This window comes from Danio rerio, chromosome 1 (assembly GCF_049306965.1).
Source record: "Danio rerio strain Tuebingen ecotype United States chromosome 1, GRCz12tu, whole genome shotgun sequence".
NCBI lineage: Eukaryota > Metazoa > Chordata > Actinopteri > Cypriniformes > Danionidae > Danio > Danio rerio.
Genome location: NC_133176.1, coordinates 41,227,699 through 41,249,013, shown reverse-complemented (window position 1 = coordinate 41,249,013; position 21,315 = coordinate 41,227,699). Strand labels below are relative to the sequence as shown.

Here is a 21,315-nt window from a genome sequence, read left to right as displayed (position 1 = left end):
ACTTACCCTTCACTTGTTCCAAACTTATTTGAGCTTCTTTCTTATGTTGAATACAAAAGAAGAAATTTTGAAGAATGTTAAGAACCTGTAACCATTGACTTCCAAAGTACACATTTTTCTATGATAGTCAAGGGTTACAGTTTTCTTAAAAAAACCCAAAACGGTTAAGTAAACACAATAAAAAATTAAATAGAGTAAATAGTGAGTAAATTTCCATGTTTGGTTGAACTAACCCTTTAAACGATCAAATTATAGTTATATCTAAGCAGGAGTGATTACCTACAAAAATTACAGGCGACTCAACACCAGAGGGAGCCAAAACACCACTTTTGAGGTACGATACTAAGCATTTGATCATCTATCAGCAAGACAAAGACAGACCCACACATCCACTCATTTTCTGCTTTATTTATAGACGAGAAAGTCTGTAACAAGATAGATTCCATTGAAAAAAAAGTCAAATACCTCATTTAAGGTCACCATCTCAACCCCTAGTCTGACTCTAACAGGTACAAGAGATAATAATAAAACCCAGTCAATATACACAACTAAAATCTGGAAAAGGCACCAAATAAATACAAATAAATATACAGTCTAAACGACCCCAATAATCAAATAAATAGCCATACAAATTAAATAAAAATAAAAACCAGGAGCAAACTCTTTCCAGTTTCTGCTTTTTGTACAAATCCCCCATGCAATCTGCTACAGAACAGTCTCTCACTGGACTCCATTTCCGAAGTCCTAAAGCTGCTCTGTTTTTTTTTTCTTCCCAAGGTTAGGGCCCAATTTAGACCCCCGTGAGAGAGTCCAGGCTGTCTGTATTCTCCTCGACCAGCAAGGTGCTCATTGTGGAAATGTTTTCCACCAGCCTTGAGTCTCTCGGTTGTTTCCAGTCCCCTCATTTTTGCTCAGTCTTCAGTAGAACCTCGAGAGGAACCAGAAACCAAGAACATCCCGGCCCACGTGAAGGATTGTGGGAGGTGTGTTTATGTGTGGAAGCCAGATTAGTATTATTCTTTGTAATTGGCTTGACCACAACCCCAGGTCCTAAGAGCTGGCGGCGCTGTTGAATTTGTCCAGAACGGTGGCGTTGACTTTCTGGAAGATCCACTGTTGTGTTTCAGACTTGGGATCACACTTGTTCATGAAAATCCGCTTATCGTTCGGGCTGCAGTCCATGCAACCGCTGCTCACCAGGTGGTACAAAGACTTATCCTGGAGTGAGAAGAAGATGGGAAGGAGAAAAAGAGAGAGAGAGGGGGGAAGAGGGTGAAATACAAATAAATAAGCAAAAAACAGTCACCGTGACTCTGGCGGAGGTTTAATCCTGCTTTATCTGCCGCTAGCCTTCAGTCAGATTACAGGGGTGAAAACTGAAGAAGCAAAACACTGAATAAGCTAATCAGAAAAAGCTGACTTCATTTCATGCCTTAAGGTTGGTAGTGGAACCTGAGAGATTGAGAAATGATGGACGGGAGATGGTAAAGGGCAGTATCTCTTCAGGAAATTTGATCAATCTAGATATATTCAGATAAAACCATTTGAATTTAGTGGGGAGAAATCACTTACATGAAGATCAGTATTTTATGGCATGCTTAAAATAAATTTAAGATGAGAAAAATCAATAAATAATAAAATCAGCAAGGTCAAAATAAAATGTGGCTATCCACGTCTGTAGCCTATGTGGCTTTTGATGACAAACAAAACATGAAATTTGTCATCTGTCAATATTTTCTCTTTAAGGAATATCCCCAAGAGTTAAATTGTTGAGTTGTACAATTTTTTTTATCCATTAATTTTGCCCGATCTCTGGGTCTGGTGAGGCACATTTAGCTTAGCTTAGCATAAATCATTGATTTTGATTAGACCATTAGAGTCTTGGTCAAGAAAAATAAGGCTGAATAATTTTCATTTTTATAATTTTACTATGTGAGCGTCACGGTGGCGCAGTGGGTAGCACTATCGCTCCACAGCAAGAAGTTCGCTGGTTCGACCCTCAGTTGGGTCAGTTGGCGTTTCTGTGCAGAGTTTGCATGTTCTCTCCATGTTTGCGTGGGTTTCCTCCGGGTGCTTCGGTTTCCCCCATAGTCCAAAGACATGCGGTACAGGTGAAATGGGTATGCAAGAGAGTATGTGTGCCTCCCAGTGATGGGTTGCTGTTGGAAGGGCATATGCTGCATAAGTAGGCGGTTCATTCCGCTGTGGCAACCCCTGATTAATAAAGGGACTGAGTCAAAAAGAAAATGAATGAATTTTACTGTTATAGGCGTGTAACGGTACATTTATTTTTCCTGAATCATCATGTTACAGGGTTCACGGTTCAGATTAAACAATCTGATGATGAATACAGTCAGTCCAGATGTGCTAATCACTTTAGGTAGGCAAGAAAGGACACAGCAGTATAACAACTTAGAAGCCATTCACGTGGAGGCAAACACGAGATGCAATGATATGCTCAGAAATGACTCTGCCATGTTGCCATTGTCATGGTAACTTACTGCACTAAACAGTTTTTCTGATTGGTCCCAATAGTATCTGGATGCAGACATGGATTTACAAATTGAGACCGCGTATCTCAGACTTGCAATGTTAGACACAGTGCACTCAATGGAGCTAGTGAAGTCACTGTGAGGAGGTAGGGTTAGGAACAGGCTTAGGTGTGCAAATTTAAAGCATTGCATGCACCTCAGCTTGCACAGAGTCTGCATCCAGACCCCTCTCATTGGTCCACATCTCTGGAACAGACAATGAGCATCACTGAGAATAACTGCACTTACTGTGTAATAATATTCAGTTATTAATTCACAAAAATATTTTTTTTACACTATTGCATACGTCGGGCTGCTAGTGACACTAAACTTTTTACAAAAAATAACTAAGCAAAATAAATAAATAGATACAAACAAATAAACAAAATATGAATGGAGTGGCTTTATAACAACTCGGTGAATGTGCTTCAGAGGCCCAGCCAGAGCCCAGACCTAAATTCTATCGAAGATCTATGGAGAGATCTGAAAATAGCTGTACACCATCGCTTCCCATCCAACCTGATAGAGCTTGAGAGGTACTGCAAGGAGGAATGGGCAAAAATTCCCAAAGACAGGTGTGCCAAGCTTGTGGCATCCTATTTAAAAAGACTTATTGCTGTAGTTGCTGCCAAAGCTGCATCAACAAAGTATTGAGCAAAAGCTGTGAATACTTACTGTATGTACATGGGATTTTTCCAATATTTTTTTTTTTTTGGATAAATTTGCAACAATTAAAAAAAATTGAAATTGAAAGAAATAAATTTAATCTATTTTGGAATATGGCTGTATTACTATACTACTATACTAATCCTACAACTATACTAATTATATAATACTACCACTATACTAATTCTAATAACATATATTGTATGTATTATTATTATTATTATTATTATTATTATGTTTGAATGTGTAAGTATTTAAAAAATATATGTAACATGGATTTTAACTGAACCTTTATATTTTAAAACCTGTGATGACTCTGACTCATTTAAAAACATAACTGAACATCACTGGCAGGTAGAAAATGAAAATGAGAGGGGTCAAGGTAAGTAAAAGTTAAAGAACAAGGGAGCGGCTCATCATCAATCTCCTATCAAAAAGCGGAAGGCAACAAAGAAAGTTTGGACTTGAAAGTGCTTTCCACAGCACACGAGGCATGTATATATATTTTTTGCGCTAGAAACTACTGAGTATGCCAAACAGAGCAGGTGAAAAAATAGCGGATGTGTGTCCCAGTGGGAGTGATCAGGCTGAGCAGAGGAGGGACATGCCTTCGGGCTTTGGGCTGCAGTTCTGTGCTGCTCTCCCCTGGGTTGATTTACTGTTCTCTGCGCCTCAGGCAGCTCCACTCCCAGGTACCACCTCTTCCTTTCAACTGTATATTTCCTCTCTCTATAGCGCCATCATTGACCTACCCCGCAATGACAGTGATTTCTTTGCTTGGCACCTTAAAGCTCTTGTGTGAGAGGGAATTTCTCAGTTTAGGCTCACTAGAGGGTTGGAATAACTGTGCTTCTGTATTAGGTTCGATTGCTGGTGATGGGCTCCGAGCGGCAGGCTTTATAATCCACAGGGACTCAATCCTAGCATTGTGCTGTTGCTGTAGATATACTTTATTGACCTCTTTAAGAAGATGTGGAGAGAGAATATGGAAGAAGACAGGTGCGGCTTTTCCTTAGAGATGGTATATGTCTGAAAATGCATGAAGTGAAAATCTGGGTGTACAGCAACACTCATGCAGGCTGTAATTTATTTTATGTTAGAGAGCCTCCCACTTTATTTGAAAATTGGCTTAATTTACAACTCCTCTAAAGTTAAACAGACAAGTTTCACCATTTTTGATTCCATTCTGGATGCTAATTAGCTTAGCATAGATAATTAAACTGTATTAAACCATTAGCATCTTGCTAATAAACCTAGACTCGTATGTAGTTACATTAGGTACGTTTCCATCCTCGTATTTTTATGCGCATTTTAGATAAATGTTGTTTTGGTCATTCTAAAACGCCTTAACCATTTCTGTATTAGTGTTATCCCTGCTGAAAAATCCAGCTTAAACCAGCCTAGGTGGGTTTAAGCCTGACCAGCTAAGACCAGGCTGGAAATGGCTGGAAACCAGCTTGGAAGTGGCCAAAACCCCTCTAAAACCAGCCTGGTCGACCAGCTAAAACCAGCCAACCAGCCTAGGCTGGTTTAAGCTGGATTTTTCAGCAGGGATTATATTAATAATTATCTCCAGAACTGTCAAGAGTGTCTGTGCTCCATGTTTCAATCTTTCAAACACCACCAAGCGTTCATTGTGTGTCGGCATACTGTCTTCTAAAGCGCAAGTCATTTAATAAATAAGGAAAAGATTCACGCAGCTTCTCCTACCTCAATAAATTCCAATTTTACTCTTGATATTTGGCTGCAGTTATTTAGGAGTAATCACAATCTTGTTCTCTTTGACTCTTAGAAGGAAATGCTGCTTTTTTCGCACATCTTTATGCGATATTCCAGTTTTGCACATAAATTTAATTTGCATCTTTGTATGGAAACATAGCTATTGTATACAAAGACTGACAGAAAATAAGGAGATGATGGCGGATTTGTCTAGAAAACTTACTCACATTCCAGCGCAATATTTAAGAAACTGATGTACCATAGCTGCAGCAGGCACAATTAAAACAAAAAAGTCTTTGGTCATTTTTGAGCGACATGCTAATGGACTAAACTGATTCAGTGATCGATGATAGGATAAAAAAAAAAAGTGTCCTGCCAGACCTAAAGATGGACTGAATGAATTCAAACTCAACTGTTTAACTCTAGGGTAGTTGGTCCTTTTTTCAAAAAAATTTTTTCATTTAAATACTTTAGAATTGACATTGTTACAGTATAAATGAGAAGAAAACTTTAAAGTTTTAGATGTTTTTTATTCTTATCTCAATAAGTATGAATCTTTAACGTTTGTGTATGAATATTAAATATCTGTAGAGTCTATCTGCTTGTTAAGTCATGAGGTATGAAATACTGTTTCTGGGTTTGGTAGTCATTTGAATTGAAAAAAATATTGGTTTGTGACCACTTTTCAGTCATATCACACATTAAAGGGCATTTTATATAAATTCATGGTGCACACCACAGTCTCTGGACTTGCTGCATCACACAAACAACAATAATTATACAATTTATAAAACATTTAACACATTCCGACCATCTAATATTAGGCATGGATATATATAGTTGAAAAAAGGTGGTTTGCCATCTCCAGGTTGGAGGAAAGTCCTTACCCCAATTATCTTGGGGTCCTTACCCTAAGTATCTAGGGCTTTTGTTCACAAGTGGGGGAAGGATTGATCGTGAGGTTAACAGGCTGATCAGTGTAGTGGCAGCAGTAATAAGGTCGATGTACCGGTCCGTTGTGGTGAAGAAGGAGCTGAGCCGAAAGGCAAAGCTCTCGATTTACCGGTCAATCTACGTTCCTACTCGCACCTATGGTCATGAGTTTTGAGTCATGACCGAAAGGACAAAATCTCGGATACAAGCGGCTGAAATGAGTTTCCTCCGAAGGGTGGCAGGGCGCACCCTTATAGACAGGGCGAGGAACTCTGTCACGTGGGAGGAGCTCGGAGTAGAGTCACTGCTCCTCCACATCGAGAGAAGTCAGCTTTATTTGGTGTTGGCTTTTTGTCAGACACTGCTTAATCTTTTATCCAGAAACTGTTGTTACATTATAAACTGTAAAAGATTTGCTTTAATTTGTAACACAACTAAACAGTGGTCATGGATGCTATTGGGATTTGAGTGGAGTTGAGCTTTTCCACTCAAATAAGTATAGACTTAAACCTGAAATTCTTTCTGTCACAAAATATTGACAAGCAGATTATTTGCTTTACCTTCCTGTAGCTCCAGTGCTGGTTGCCTTTCATGCCATGGCAGTCATAGAGCGTGATAGGGCTGTTCTGGCTAATAGCATCGAAGCAGAATTTTCTGGTGTGCAGTGGATCTCCAGGCCTGATGTCCTCTCTCCAGCCAAACGTGAAAATCTGTCCACCACAGGGAACAGCAATACTCTCAGTTTCAAGAAGCTCTGTATCATGTCAACACGCATATCAGTGTAGAGTGTACATTCATAGTCAGCCATCTAATGCGGTTCAGACCTGAAAATTTCTGACTGAAATATGTGATGTGCATTGCAGATTATTGTACCTGCTCATGTGCCCATGTTCGCTCTGCGCCCTCTTTCAGACAATTGTCCAATCGGAGCTCAGTGCCTGTAGAGCCATGTTTAGAGTCGACGCATAAGCCAGATGCTGCGTTACGAATCTGTGGACAGAGAAATAGAGAAATAGATTTGTTGAATGGCATCCTTAAGTTGCAGAGGGATTCATCAAGGTTAGTCTTAGCTTTGGTAATTTTTTCTTTCAAGATCAAGGCATCGCTCAACATATAACGTTTTTTTTTCCATAAATTTTTAATGATGCAAGTTTGTTTTTTATTTGTGATAAAATAGAAGTGTGAGTAAATGATGAAAGACTTTTCACTTTGGGGAACTGTACTTTTAAGTTGCCTATCCGAAGTTACTTTTAAATGTATTGGATTACAATATTGCCCTAAAATGTAATTTATTGCATCACTTTTCATAAAAAAAAAGAAAAAAAAAAGAAAAGTGGTATGTTGCTTTTGTGTTGCTTTTTTCATCTGGGCTGTTCTTCATTGTTTGTTTTTAGTATTTAACTAAAGTAAGTTTTTAGGCAATTGTAAGACCTCTTTCACTGCAATAATAATAGAGTAAGCCTCAGGCAGAGAGAAGTATAAATGTGCATCTGTACAGAAGAGGCAAAGCTCAAGCAAACCTTTTAGTTGTTTATCAGCAAAGATATTGGTTATTAAACTAGAAGGATTTTTGTATTATTCATCATTTAGTTATTTTAGGTTTCTGTAATATTCTCAATAAGCATTTAACTTGTTTTTTTAGATTTTAGCAATATTGAATCTAAGAAAAGTAAAGGAATTTGTGAACTATGAATCATTGAATTATTGTTATTAGTTGATTATTATTATTTTTTTACTTATTCTAGGTTTGCGTAATATTCTCAATTAGCATTTTACATGTTTTATTCAATTTTAGCAATACTGAATCTGAGAAAAGTAAAATGAATGTATGAACTATGAGTCACTGAATTATTACTTTTAGTTGGCTGAATTCTTATTTTTAGTCACTTTCTGGTGTCTTGTGACTTTATGTCATGTGACTTCGCCATGTGCTGTGCTCCATGTGCTTGATGTTTATGTCATGTGATTCCTTTGTCCCATTTTCCAGCTGTTTGTTAATTTTCATGTTTCACCTGTGTTTCTTCATTGTAAAGCTACAGTCACAATAGAGTTTGAGTTTGCGAAATTCTGTCATATGGCGCTGCGAAAAGGGGCAGGATTAAACAAGATGATTGATTAGACATTTAAAAAAATCAGCGGTTGCTCCATATTTTAAATTTCTGTCCAGAGAGGTCATGTTTTGATTCTCCACTGGTCTCGTGCAGTCAAGTGATGCAATTTCGCAGGTCAAAGTTCACTAAGCTTGACCATTCCAACGCAGTGATCTGCGAAACTTGACGCATGAGCTTGCGTTTCTGGACAGATGCATTCGCGTGCGTATGAATGGAAGTGTAAGGAGAGAAAAGTGCAGTGTGACCGCAGCATTATTAGTATAATCATGTTGCTTGTATTTATACCCTTGCGTATGTTTATTCTCTGGTCTGATCTTGAATTGTTAATTCCCCATATCTTTTTTGAGTCTCCAGTGTTTTCAGTGCCTTTAAGTTAGTTTTTATAAATAAATCAGTGTATTTTCTTAATTCCCAAGTTTTGTATGTAGGGGGTTATGGCCCTTTAACTACATTAAAATCAAGCATTTTTTACGCAAGTTATACATACACACACACAGACACAAAGACACACAGACACACAGACACACACACACACACACACACACACACACACACACACACACACACAAATATATATATATATATATATATATATATATATATATATATATATATATATATATATATATATATATATATATATATATATATATATGTGTTTGTTATGGCCCTTTAACTACATTAAAATCAAGTATTTTTTACGCAAGTTATACATACACACAAGAGACACACACACACACACACACACACACACACACACACACACACACACACTCACACACACACACACACACACACACACACACACACACACACACACACACAAACACAAACACACATATATATATGTTTGTGTGTGTTTGTGTTTGTGTGTGTGTGTGTGTGTGTGTGTGTGAGTGTGAGTGTGTGTGTGTGTGTGTGTGTGTGTGTGTGTGTGTGTGTATCTATAACTTGCGTAAAAAATACTTGATTTTAATGTAGTTAAAGGGCCATAACCCCCTACATACAAAACTTGGGAATTATGAAAATATATATATATATATATATATATATATATATATATATATATATATATATATATATATATATATATATATATATATATATATATATGTATATATATATATATATATATATATATATATATATATATATATATATATATATATATATATATATATATATATATATATATATATATATATATATATATATTTCATGTACTTTCTTTATCACTGGAATAAGGCTACTTGTCCAGTCCTAAATTTTCAAATGTCCCAGACAGGCTTTAGTGCTGAACATTGTTGTATAAAAAATCACTATTGGATGGTCTGATCAAATGTGCTCTGCTGAAATCCACCCACATTGAATGGATGTGAATATCAAGCCCTAGATTCAAATGTATTTTTTGACCACAACAATTAAGCTTAATGACCTCCACAGTGTTCACAGAGGTTTATTCAGAATGTTAGCCAAAAGTTTCACTTCTTCCCCAACTGAATTACGAAGCGACCCCTGCTCTCCAATCTGTCCAAGTGCTAAAATCGGCCCCTTTAAATCATGATTCATTCAAAATACACCTGTTCACAAAGACGTGTGCACTTTCCCCACCATATGAACCCCAGAGAGTTCCGCTGCCCCTTACACTCCTCTCTTTTTTTCTTTTTTGATTGGCTGCCCAGGTTGCCTAATTTTCTTTTAAGGCATTCAGGTGTAGAGACTCTTGTCACAGCACAGCTCAATAATGCATGAGCTGCTGGAGCCACAGAAACAGAAGAGTGGCCAGCAGTTCTGGGCCAAATCTGCTCTCTTATTCACCTCACTAGGGAGACGGGAGGGGACCAGGGCCTAGGGCAAGGTCACACACACACACCTGCCCACACATACACAAACACATAAAGGAGAGCCGACAAAGAGGATGAACTGTGTTGAGACATATTATGCTGTGCAGTGTAGTGCATGCACAATGCATAAGCTGAAACTGTGCGCCGCATACCAAGGCCATCAGAGGAAACAGAGATTACAGAGTGTTTGTTGGAGCCTGTTTCCTCAAATATGTTTTTCTCATGCTCATGAGTCTTGAACGATTGAGGTGAGGGATTTAGGGTTTTTGAGCTCTTGGCAAGGCATGACTGTCGAAAGTAATTGGAAATCAGTTAGTAGGCTGCACAAACCAACATGGAGTTCTGCTTAGCGCGTTCTGCCTGGCGCACGCATGACTTAAAGCAGATTTTTCTGGTTGGTGACTAGATGCATTTGCTATTGCTCTCAGTCAGAAAGGCTGGAATTAAATCGGGATATTTAAGCTGAAAACTAATGCAAATTCATATGGCAGATAGAAGCAAGAGGCTTTCAGGGGTTGGTGAGGGCAGTGTAAGACATCCAAATCAAATGTACTAACCCTTGCAACGGTCTTTATTGTAGTGCAGGTCAACACTTTACTGCTTATTATTTGCAGGAAAAGGAAACGGCGCAGCCAATTTGAGATGTGATTTCTTTTCAAATGAGCTGGATTGGAGAATCGAGGGAGGACGAGCTTGACAAATGGAACAAAATGAAAGCGAAAAGCAAGGTCGCACCAAGCTCTGTCTTGCCGGTTTATTCTTAAAAGCTTATTTTTGTTCCCGAGGTTATAAAAAGAAAACATGTTTAATTCATTTCCTTGTCTATTAGCAGCCTCTCGCTCTCTTATGGACTTTCCTTGTGCCTGTCAATGAGCGATGTTTCCAGGATGAATCATTCGAGTTGTTCAACACGGTAACAAAGATATGCGTTAGAATCTAATTTGCTGCTGGATGCAGCCGATTTACCAACGGGCCCCATTTTTGTGAAGCCACAGCAACTGAATGCATTCCAATACATTTTAAGAACCTCAAATACATCTTAAAAGCCACTATTCTTTTTGTTTCTTTTATAAAGTTTTCTAGAATATCGCAGGAGGTTGTGCTGATTACAAAGAAACAGCTAGTACATTCTCTCACACGTTACTTTAAGTGGTACAATCATTAGTGCCTACTACCTGCGCAAGGTGCTCCATGTTTTTGTGAGGAAGAATAGCAATAAAGTCACTTCAAGTTTGATTTATAATATTTACATCGCAAGGAATAAATTAAGGCACTTTTCAAGGTGCACGTAATCACAAGCTCTTGCAGCAGAATCAGACCAAATCAGCATGGGTCGCTCCTCACTTCTTCCTCTCAAGCCACAGGAGGGGAAATGGGCTGCATTTATGCTGTAACAGCCTTTGGCAGAGATGGCTATGGGCATAAAAGTGGCTGAAAAGTCTGCTGATTGCATTATTTAAAGTATTTGAGTGTATTGAGGAGGCAGTGAAACAGCTGCGTTTGAAAGAAAGCGAGAGAGAGTTTATATATGTGTGCAGGTGGGCGACTGGCATATGGCTGACAGCCTGCTTACCCATCTCGCCGCCCTGTCAGCCGGAGGTCATGCCGACGGTGACCCCTGTCCTTTGCTGAAAATGCCGACAAGGACCCGTTTCATTCCTTAGCTCCCCTTCTATCTCGCTGTCACAACCCATGGGGGAGGTTTGGAAAATCCAATGAGGCTCTTTTATTGTGCAATACATCAGGCGGGGTGACAGGTGGCCGGTGCGGGTAGACCAGCGAGAGAGGACGCCGTATGAAGCTATCAGGCTGACAGTCAAATTACTATCATTTCGCCTCAGGAAAGAAGATATTCACCGTGCATAAATTTCCCCCCTGAGCAGGTTCCCCTGCCGCACAGTCCTCGCTTTTTTACCATCAATTTACGCTCTAATGCAGAGAGAGCCAATAAGTGAAAGGGACGGGATGCTGTTGCTAATGGGCTTTTTTGGGCCGCCCTCACCTAAACAATTGAGACCAAAAAGCTGTTTCCATTACTACCTCGGTTGGATTCAAATAGACGGATGCACTTAAAGGACTCAATATATGTTGCTGAAATCACCGAATGGACTGGTGTGATGTCATTTCGAATTCAAAATCAAGCCAAAACAGAGTTTGTTTCAAAATGTCAAAGTGGTTTGCTAGTATACAATTTTCTGTATGTGGGAAAATCTTTAGTTCATTCTCTGTTTAGTTCATCATAGGTACACATCTGCTGGAAAAAAAAAGATTATGATAACAACACTAATAGCTCATTTCATTAGTGGCATGGTTTGATACAGTATGTACGCTAAGGCTGTGCAATAATTAAAATATATAATATCGAAATTGCCATTTGGATGTGCATGATTTCAAAATAACCTTACAACACGATTTTCCTGCAGTATGCTATTTTAACAAATTATAATGCAACGAGCCTAAACAGAGTGCGAAGAGAAGAGAGCAGGAGGACCTAGTGACAAAAAAGTCAACAACTGTGGTGTGGAATTGCTTTGGATACAGGAAGATGTATCGCAGAACCAGGTAATTTGTAAGTCAGTCATATATTCTTCGACCATCTACCGTTTTCTTAGAGGACGATAAACTAACAAACCACTGCTGCAGTTTCGATACAAGTTTTATTTATGGAGAGAATTAAATGCATCGAGTATTCGGGTGTCTTGTGTTTGTCTGAGTTAACCAGAATGTGATATTCCATAGAAAGCATGAAGTATTGGTCAGCTCTCGTTATGTGACTCGTAGTGCGGCAATCAGAAAAGTTATATTTGAAGTTTGTCTGAAAAGAGATGTTTTCAACTAGGCACACCTGGAATACGCACACACAATCTGCGCGCTTCCATGGGAAACAACAGACTTGTGCATGCAAAAGACGTGATATGTGAACAGCCTATTTTACGGCAACTTCAAAAAGAGGTCTATAATCTATGCATGACAAAACAAATGGACACACACACATTAGTTTGTTTATTTGTTTTTCCATTGATCTGTTCTAGAAGTGATTTTTATTTTATTTATTTTTTTGTCTTATGTCTGTTTTAGAGATGTATGTTACAGGTCTTTGATAAAGATCTAATAGTTTTCACACTGTTAACAAAAATTCAGTCTGTCTGTGACAAAATGGTGATTAAAATCAAAATCGCAATATTGTTCAAGAAAATTGCGATAGATTTCTTTTGCACATATTGCATGACCTTACTCTACGCCACCCATTTATTTCCATTTCCACTGTCAAAAGTACGAAAATAACAAACCATAAAGTAGCATTGTTTGGGGGACCCTTATTACAGTTGCAGATAGATAGAGTCAAAATCACTGCTGAATTTGTTTACAGAGAATCAACACTTGGGTGTGCAACAAGCCAAGTCAACAACAACAATATTCATTCATTTTCTTTACAGCTTAGTCCCTTTATTAATCTGGGGTCGCCACAGCGGTATTAACCGCCAACTTATCCGTCACATTTTACACAGTGGATGCCCTTCCAGCTGCAACCCATCTCTGGGAAACATCCACACACTCTTATTCACACTCATACACTACGGACAATTTAGCCTACCCAATTCACCTGTACTGCATGTCTTTGGACTGTGGGGGAAACCGGAGCACCTTGAGAAAACCCAGGGAGTGCAGGCAGGGAACGCAGGGAGAACATGCAAATTCCACACAGAAACGCCAACTGAGCCGAGGCTTGAACCAGGGACCCAGTGACCTTCCTGCTGTGAAGCGATAGCACTACCTACTGCGCCACTGCATTGCTGGGTCTTAAACAATTTAAAATTTAAAAATCAAAATTTCTGGCCTTAAAAAATCTTAAATTCACTGTTCTAGGTCTTAAATATTTTTGCACAGGTCTTATTTTTCAGCTGTCCTTGTAATGCTACCCTCTAATGCTCATTTAAATTCTTTTTTGTTGTTGTTGTTTGGTTTTCATGGCGTTGTAGTTCTTTATTTAACTAGTCCAAATGTAATTTGCTGTATTACAACTACAAATTAGACCAACATGCAATAGCCAACCAGCTTTCTTTTATTGCAAGTATCTCTGGGGTTGTGTCACAGACATAAAATTGATTTAACTTGAATATATAGCTTGGCTAAGACCAGTTGCTAACAACTTATTTGAAGATTACTGTTTATTACTCAAGAAAATGATTAAAATGGGAATGTTAGGTGTACGGACACTCCTCACTGCCTAGGTAAGGCCCACATTGCAGCTCTGCAAACGCCGCAAGCGATCTCCGTGTCGCTTTTGGATCAGAGCCAACACTATGAACATAGACGAACTGTTCGAGATGGACAATGTTTCCAGACTCTGACATTGCTAAATCATTTCGGTGGGGGAAAGATAAAACCGCTTACGTTTATCAAGAAAGAACTCATTTCAAAAGTCACAGGACTGTACGTGCTGATGTTTGTCAAAAGTCTGTATCACACCTCAAAAATTAACCAGCTGGACCTGCAGGAAAAAAGCTTTTTTTTTGTAGTTCAATTTTGCATCTAACCTGACATCAGTATTATTCAACTTAAATACATTTAATTTGCCACTAATTTTATTATTTATTTTTAGCATTTTTAATATAAGTCATACATTTAAATCTAAATGGTCTTAAAAAGGTTTTTAAAAGTCTTAAATTTGAAATGAAATCTGCAGACACCGTGATGACAGAGGTGTCCAATCTCTGTCCTGAAGGGCCGGTGGTGCTCTGTGTATGTATGAATGAGAGTGTGGTCATCCGCTGTGGTCTTGTGTGTTGCTTGTAATAGGCTGACTGGACTCTGTAACATCCAACTAGGTGTTTTTGGGAGGTCTATTTAATCGCTACACATTCTTCCTTGGCCTAATATGTACCTGCTACATGTATAGTAAAGGGACTCACTGGTGATCAAAACCGAATCAGGCTTGGATATTGGGCTTCGACAAATTGTCTTAGTCATTGAACTGGCTTGAGGGCTTATAGCATCAAGATAACAGAGCTCCACGCGATTGGGTCACCACAAAATTTCCCTGCAAACCTCTTAAGTTTCGGAACAGCCGAAACCTCACGAACTTAAGCAAACTGACTCTCAGCAGTTCATCACCTCGGTAACTCAGGACGACAGCCAGTCACGAGTGAGTGAATCCCAAAGACGTCATCGAGTCACCACTCAATCAGGAGCGCCGTGCTTCCCTAAGGGCAGCCAGGCGAAGGAAATTTGACTTCAGAAAAAGCGCAAGTAACAAACAAACGTTGTCTCTTGCTGATCTGGTGCAAAAAATTTTTAGCCCCCTTTCACACATACAGACCTGAGTTGTATGTGTGAACAGGTCCTTTTTGAAAATACAGGTAAATTCGTTCTGGCTATTTTCCGGAAAGAGAAGTTGTAACATTACCGGCAATTTGCCGGAATGCTGCGCTGTGTGAATGCAGAAGGAAGATTCCCGTAATAAGCGCGTGCACGTCTAGAACGTGTTGACGTGAGACGTCTGCTTTAGCCAATCACAACAGTCAGACGCATTTACGTCCGCGCGGTTTGTGAGAATAAAAGCCTTTGAATATTTTTCCAGACACATTTAGCTGCTAGAAGTTAGTCAGATCACGTTTATATGTTCTTCTTAATGCCAACTGTGTAAATAATCATCGATGAGATGCTCATGATAAGCCGTTGTTTGTTTACCTTCAAGCTTTGCGTGTGCCTGTGAAACAGCCTGTGAGCGCCTGCACACGCACATATTATGAACATCTCGACATGCGAAAGTGATCCTGCGAAAGTTGTTCACAATATTGATCATCCACAGAGTTTTTCATTTAGTCAAACGTTTGCAAATACAAGCGCAGCCGTTTAAAGCTCATTTGTGGTGAATGATGTCAGAATTTACCGGTATTTTGGAATGGATGTGTGAATGCTCTTTTCTGGAAAATTTCCGTAACGTCCTCGCCTGTGTGAACAGCGATTTTTTTCAATATACCGGTAAAGTCTTTCCGGAAATTTTCCAGATATTTACCCGTATCACTGTGTGAAAGGGGCTAATGTCAACTCATTTTGCATCTTCTGAACTGTATGTATGTATGAATTTGTGTGTGCGTTTGTTTGTTTGTTTGTTTTTTGCTTATTATGTAGTTAGTTTCATATATCGTAGTGTAGCTCAATAAATCTTTTTGTAGTCCCCAAAATTTGTTCATTGTAGGCTTTGCTGAGCTAACTCTGTAAAAACCAAGGTCTCCCTTTGCATTGAACTTTTAGCACTTTACATTCAGAGATGCTCTTTATGTTCACACAGCTACATTACACATCAACTAAGTTTAAAATTTGATATCGTAGTGGACCACCCCTTTGAAAAAGGCATCATTATATTTGAGTAGTAAATTGCAGAACTTCCAGATTTCTCAACTGCTGTGTTATCACTATATCTTTTTTTTTTTTTGTAACTAAAAGAAAAAATCTAGCTCAATTGCCAAAATGATGCTCTCAAAGCGTGGATATGCACTAAAAGTATTGCCCTGAAATTATTTTTTAGCCCTAATTGAAGAAGAGTACATCAGGAACTGTACGGTAAGCGCCAACCCTCCAATTAAATCGGATGTGAAATTAATTACATTTGTAAATTATTACTTGCCATTTCTGACACATGACGGTAGGGGACTGAGAAAAGAGGAGATGGTGTTCCCCCGGGGGGATTCATTAAGACATGATGTCTGTGAGGTACATCATTCTGCAGTGATTAAAAAGGCCCATCAAAATGCACAAGATGGGAATCAGTCCATGCATATTAAATACCTCCCACTATGACAGACATGGCAGAAGCGCAGATGGAGAGAAATGGAGGGCCCGTCTCTCTCCACGAGCGTATCCCAAGAACCACTGTTCTGGCACAGCAAACCCCAATGATAATGAATGACCCGAATATAGCCTGTCTGCCTGGATCAGCTTGAGTAATAAATGTATAACGCGTCTTCTGTTTATTTATGGATTAGGAGGCAGTGATGCAAACAATTGTTACGCTGTGATGTCGATGTTTATTAGACAGCGCCGTTTTAGGTGAGGATCGGCCGCATGCTTGTCTTTGGTGAAAAATATGTTATGTTTCACCCAGCAGTGCTTCTCATAAATCAATGAACATATCCGCATAACCTCTCTCTCTTTTTCATAAATGCCCACACACACACAAACATGCACACAGCTATCCTTATAGGGACTTCCCATAGACATAATGTTTTTTTTTATACTCTACAAACTGTATATTTCATCCCCTTACTGCTAAACCCAACACTCACAGGAAACAATCTGCATTTTTACATTTTATAAATAGTCAAATTGGGGTCATTTATGAGCCTTTGAATTCTTGGGAACCAAAAAGAAAATCTCCACAAGGTCAAAATTGACTAGTATTGCTATACTACTGTGGAATTTTGGTCCCCAAAATGTAAAGAATACAACACATGCACTTAAACGCACACATATGCAAAAAACACACATGTATGCATGGTTTATAAGGACTCTTCATAGGCATAATGTATTGTACACTGTAAATACAACTTATTATGCAGAGTTTTCCTCCCCCTCTCCCTAAATCCAACCCTCACAGAAAACCTGTGGTAATTTTTGAATGTCAAAAGACCCTGTTAAGTATGGTTTAAAGCGTTTTGAATTACGAGGACACAATGCATGTCCCTGTTAATCATCTTAATTAAGTATAACTAGGCCATACCAATGTTATTATACAATTTTGTGTCCTCGTACACCATATAAATAAGTACACACACACACACACACACACATTCATTCACGCACAGAAAAAGACACTTACACACACGCACGCAGGTAAGCACACACACAACTAAAACTTTTTTCTTGTATCTATGGTTTGTTTCATTTCAGGTGAAACTCAAACCAATAAATCGGAGGAATTCTGTGCCCAATTATGTGGCATCAAAACGGCACAAATCAGATCAGTGGATTTACTACTCTATATTGCTTTGTTGTTTACTGTGGTGTAGGTAAAGAGTGGGCTAATAACTGTAAAGTTTAAGTTAAAAACTTAAATTAATTTATTCCATTATTCTGCTCCAGGGAAAATGTCTGTAATAACTGTTTAAGTAAGTTGCTTTTATTAAAAGTTTTAGTTAAATTATTATTTTCTATTTTATTTTAAATAATGTTTTTCTATTCCATATCTAACTGAATTCTAGATTTCTTAAATGCAACTGCAAATAATACTATCCTTGCTGATGTTGCCTTGATGAAGGTGCCAGCCATATTGGTAGTGTCCAGGAATGTGCACTATTCATAGCTTTAAATTAATATATTTAATAGCCTTGACAAAACCTACTGAAATTGGAATTTGATCTTTTTGGTTTAGGTAAAGGTGAATGCTCTATTAAGCTTTTATACATGCATTAATACCTTTTTTATCAAGCATGCATTAAATTTACAATAAGTGACAAAAAACATTATAAAGCACAAACTTAACTTATTAAAATGACTTCTAAAGCATCATGTGCTGCGAAAAAAACTAATAAATATTACAAATATATAGTACATATATATATATATATATATATATATATATATATATATATATATATATATATATATATATATATATATATATATATATATATATATATATATATATATATATACATTTATATATTTATATACAGTTGAAGTCTAAATTATTAGCCCCCCTTTTTAATTTTTCCCTAATTTCTGATTAAGGGAAAGAATTTTTTTTTTTTTTTTAAAAACACATTTCTAAACATAATAGTTTTAATAACTCATTTCTAATAACTGATTTATTTTATCTTTGCCATGATGACAGCACATAATATTTTACTACATATTTTTCGAGACACTTCTATACAACTTAAAGTGACATTTAAAGGCTTAACTAGGCTAATTAGGTTAACTAGGCAGGTTAGTCTTTTGGTAGTTTCAGCTTGGCGCAAGAGTCGTTTTGAGGCGTTGCGCTACGCTGTTTAAATAGCAAATGCATTAGCGCTCAATTTTGCGCCCATAGGTGTTCTGGTCTAAAAAGGAAGGCGTTCTGAGGCGGACCGCTGGCGCGTTGCTATTTTGAGAAACTATAATAGATTTTTCATTAGACCAAAACTAACCCGGTCTAAACTCGCTTACACACTGCTTAATACGCACAAGAGAGCAATAAGCAAATATCTTTACATATGAAAAAATGTAAATATTAAGGATATATATAGTATATAATAAGAATAGATATAGAATATAAATATAAAGGATTAAAATATTACAAAACATACTATTTTCTAGCCTACATAAATATGAAAAATCACTGCTTTTATGTCTTTTTCATCTCGGGAGGCTTTTTTAGTTCATTCATAACAATTTGCTTTTGTATAATGTTATTATTATTAGCAGTATTATTTATCATATCCATATTTATATTTATATTTGTTTTATTAAAAACAAGCTTAGATTTGCCCACCTGTCAGGTTTTAGACCATATGGGGCACAGCATGTGTTTTAGGATAGAACTCAGGTTTTTGAGCACATTTTGTTATTATTATTCATTTATTCGTTTGCTGGAAATTAGAACTGAATTTAGAAATAGTTTTGAAACGAATATTTGCGCTTAACAAACAAAATAATTTATTTTTAGACTAATTGATGTCTGTGCGTAAAGGTTTCCCTATCCAATAAAGCGAGAGTGAAAGTGATCCATTATCTCTCATTCTCATGCAGAAGCTGTTTGCTTGTAAAATGCTAATTTTTTCCACTTAGACTTACTTTGCGTCCTGTAAATAGCGAATGCGCTCTTGGCGCGACGCAGCTGACTCTTAAAGGGAGTGGGAGACGAGACTCTAATTGGTTTATTCTCAAAACACACCTATAACTCATTAAGAAAATAAACTCCACACTTTTAGACCATGCGCCACGGCGCAAGGCAGATTTCCTGTCCTTAAATTAGCAAAAACGCGTCCTGACATGCCCTGAAAGCGTTTGTGCCCTGCGTTTTGCGCTCTGCGCATGGACCGTCAAAATAGAGCCCATAAGCTCACAGAGATACTCTAATTTACCTCATGATGTTCAATGTAGCAAATTTTAATTGTTGTTGCTATTGAAAATGTATTAAAAATCCAAGAAATTATGTAAAAGACAGAAAGACAATTATTAAATTCAGTTGTGTGCGGCTCACGTTTTTAATAGGGTTCACCCACCTCTCCCCAGGCAGCTGGCAGTGGCTCCACAGGTGGGTAATATTTGGGCAGGTCCCAAGCCACAGTGTTCATATACCATTTGAAGTCTTTACATTTGAGGTGTTTTCGGAGCTCTTTCTGAGCGGTAAGGTCACCGGTGGAAAGGTGGCGGTACTCGGGCCGCCGCTGATAGATGTACTCTGTGTACTCATCCATCCATGTCTCTGCAACTCGCTTCAGGTTCTGGGAAACATATTAAAGGGGTCATGAATTGAGAACGTTTCCTTGATCTTTTGACATGGAAGATGACATTGTATTATAAAAACATCAAGTAAGAGTCAGAACTGAAAACCTTGTTAGTGCAAAAACACCTTTTATTGAAAACAATGTGAAGCTTGTGTTCCAGTCTGTCATGAATGTGCTCAGGATTGTTTCAGTAAAAATAAAGTTACTAATATTGTAAATAATGCACACTTTCTTTAATAGACCAATTGTTTTGCTTCATTGATTAAACCTTAATATATATTGTTTGCTGGTATAAATGTTGCTTTTTTGAAAGCAGGTATTGTATTACATTTAATGAATCGATAAGTACCCCGTTTTGGATGACCTGAGGGAGAGTAAATTACCAATGTTTTGGGTGAACTATTCCTTTATCTACATTCAACCTCAATAGCAACAAGTTGCTTGTAATACATGAGCACTATAAGCAGCCTGTGCCTAAAATAAATGTTGGGTGTACATAAATAAATAAACAAACAAATATATAAATAAGTAAATAAATAAATAAATGCATAAAATAAATAAGTTGACATAAAAATTCATAGCACATCAATAACAAATTTATTATATATGTTTACTTATATAGCTATCATCAAAAGTATCCTATAAATAAATAAACTAGCTATTATTATTTATTATAAAACAATGTATTTTTCATATTTTAAATATTTTAATAACTATTTATTTTAATTTGAAATTAAACATTATTGGATATTATATATATATATATATATATATATATATATATATATATATATATATATATATATATATATATACACACATATATATATATATATATATATATATATATATATATTTTTTTTTTTTTTCTTCAAATAAAATATAATATATATTTTATATAAACTATATTTCATATAAAATAAAATATATTTTTGTCAAATAAAATTAAATATAAAAATTATATAACAAATATTAAAATATTTTGAATATGAAAATACAGATTATTTAATAATAAATAATAATAGCTTGTTAATTTATTTATTTATAGGATACTATTTATGATAGCTATATTAGTAAA

General features: G+C 37.1%; 1 protein-coding gene across 7 annotated transcripts in view; it reads right to left on the bottom strand.

Annotated features, from left to right (window-relative positions):
- Positions 1-388: 388 nt before the first annotated feature.
- Positions 389-21,315, bottom strand: part of galntl6 (polypeptide N-acetylgalactosaminyltransferase like 6) — a 727,623-nt gene continuing 706,696 nt past the window's right edge. For 6 of the 7 annotated variants that reach the window (XM_073948271.1, XM_073948265.1, XM_073948277.1 and 3 more), the window contains 4 exons: positions 20,013-20,234; positions 6,723-6,839; positions 6,410-6,559; positions 389-1,218 (listed from right to left, as the gene is read on the bottom strand). In XM_073948271.1, the coding sequence (XP_073804372.1) occupies positions 1,051-1,218; positions 6,410-6,559; positions 6,723-6,839; positions 20,013-20,234 (657 nt within the window). In that variant the 3' untranslated portion in view covers positions 389-1,050. The remainder of the gene's footprint in view (positions 1,219-6,409; positions 6,560-6,722; positions 6,840-20,012; positions 20,235-21,315) is intronic. The other variant, NM_001145602.1, reaches the window with a different exon arrangement.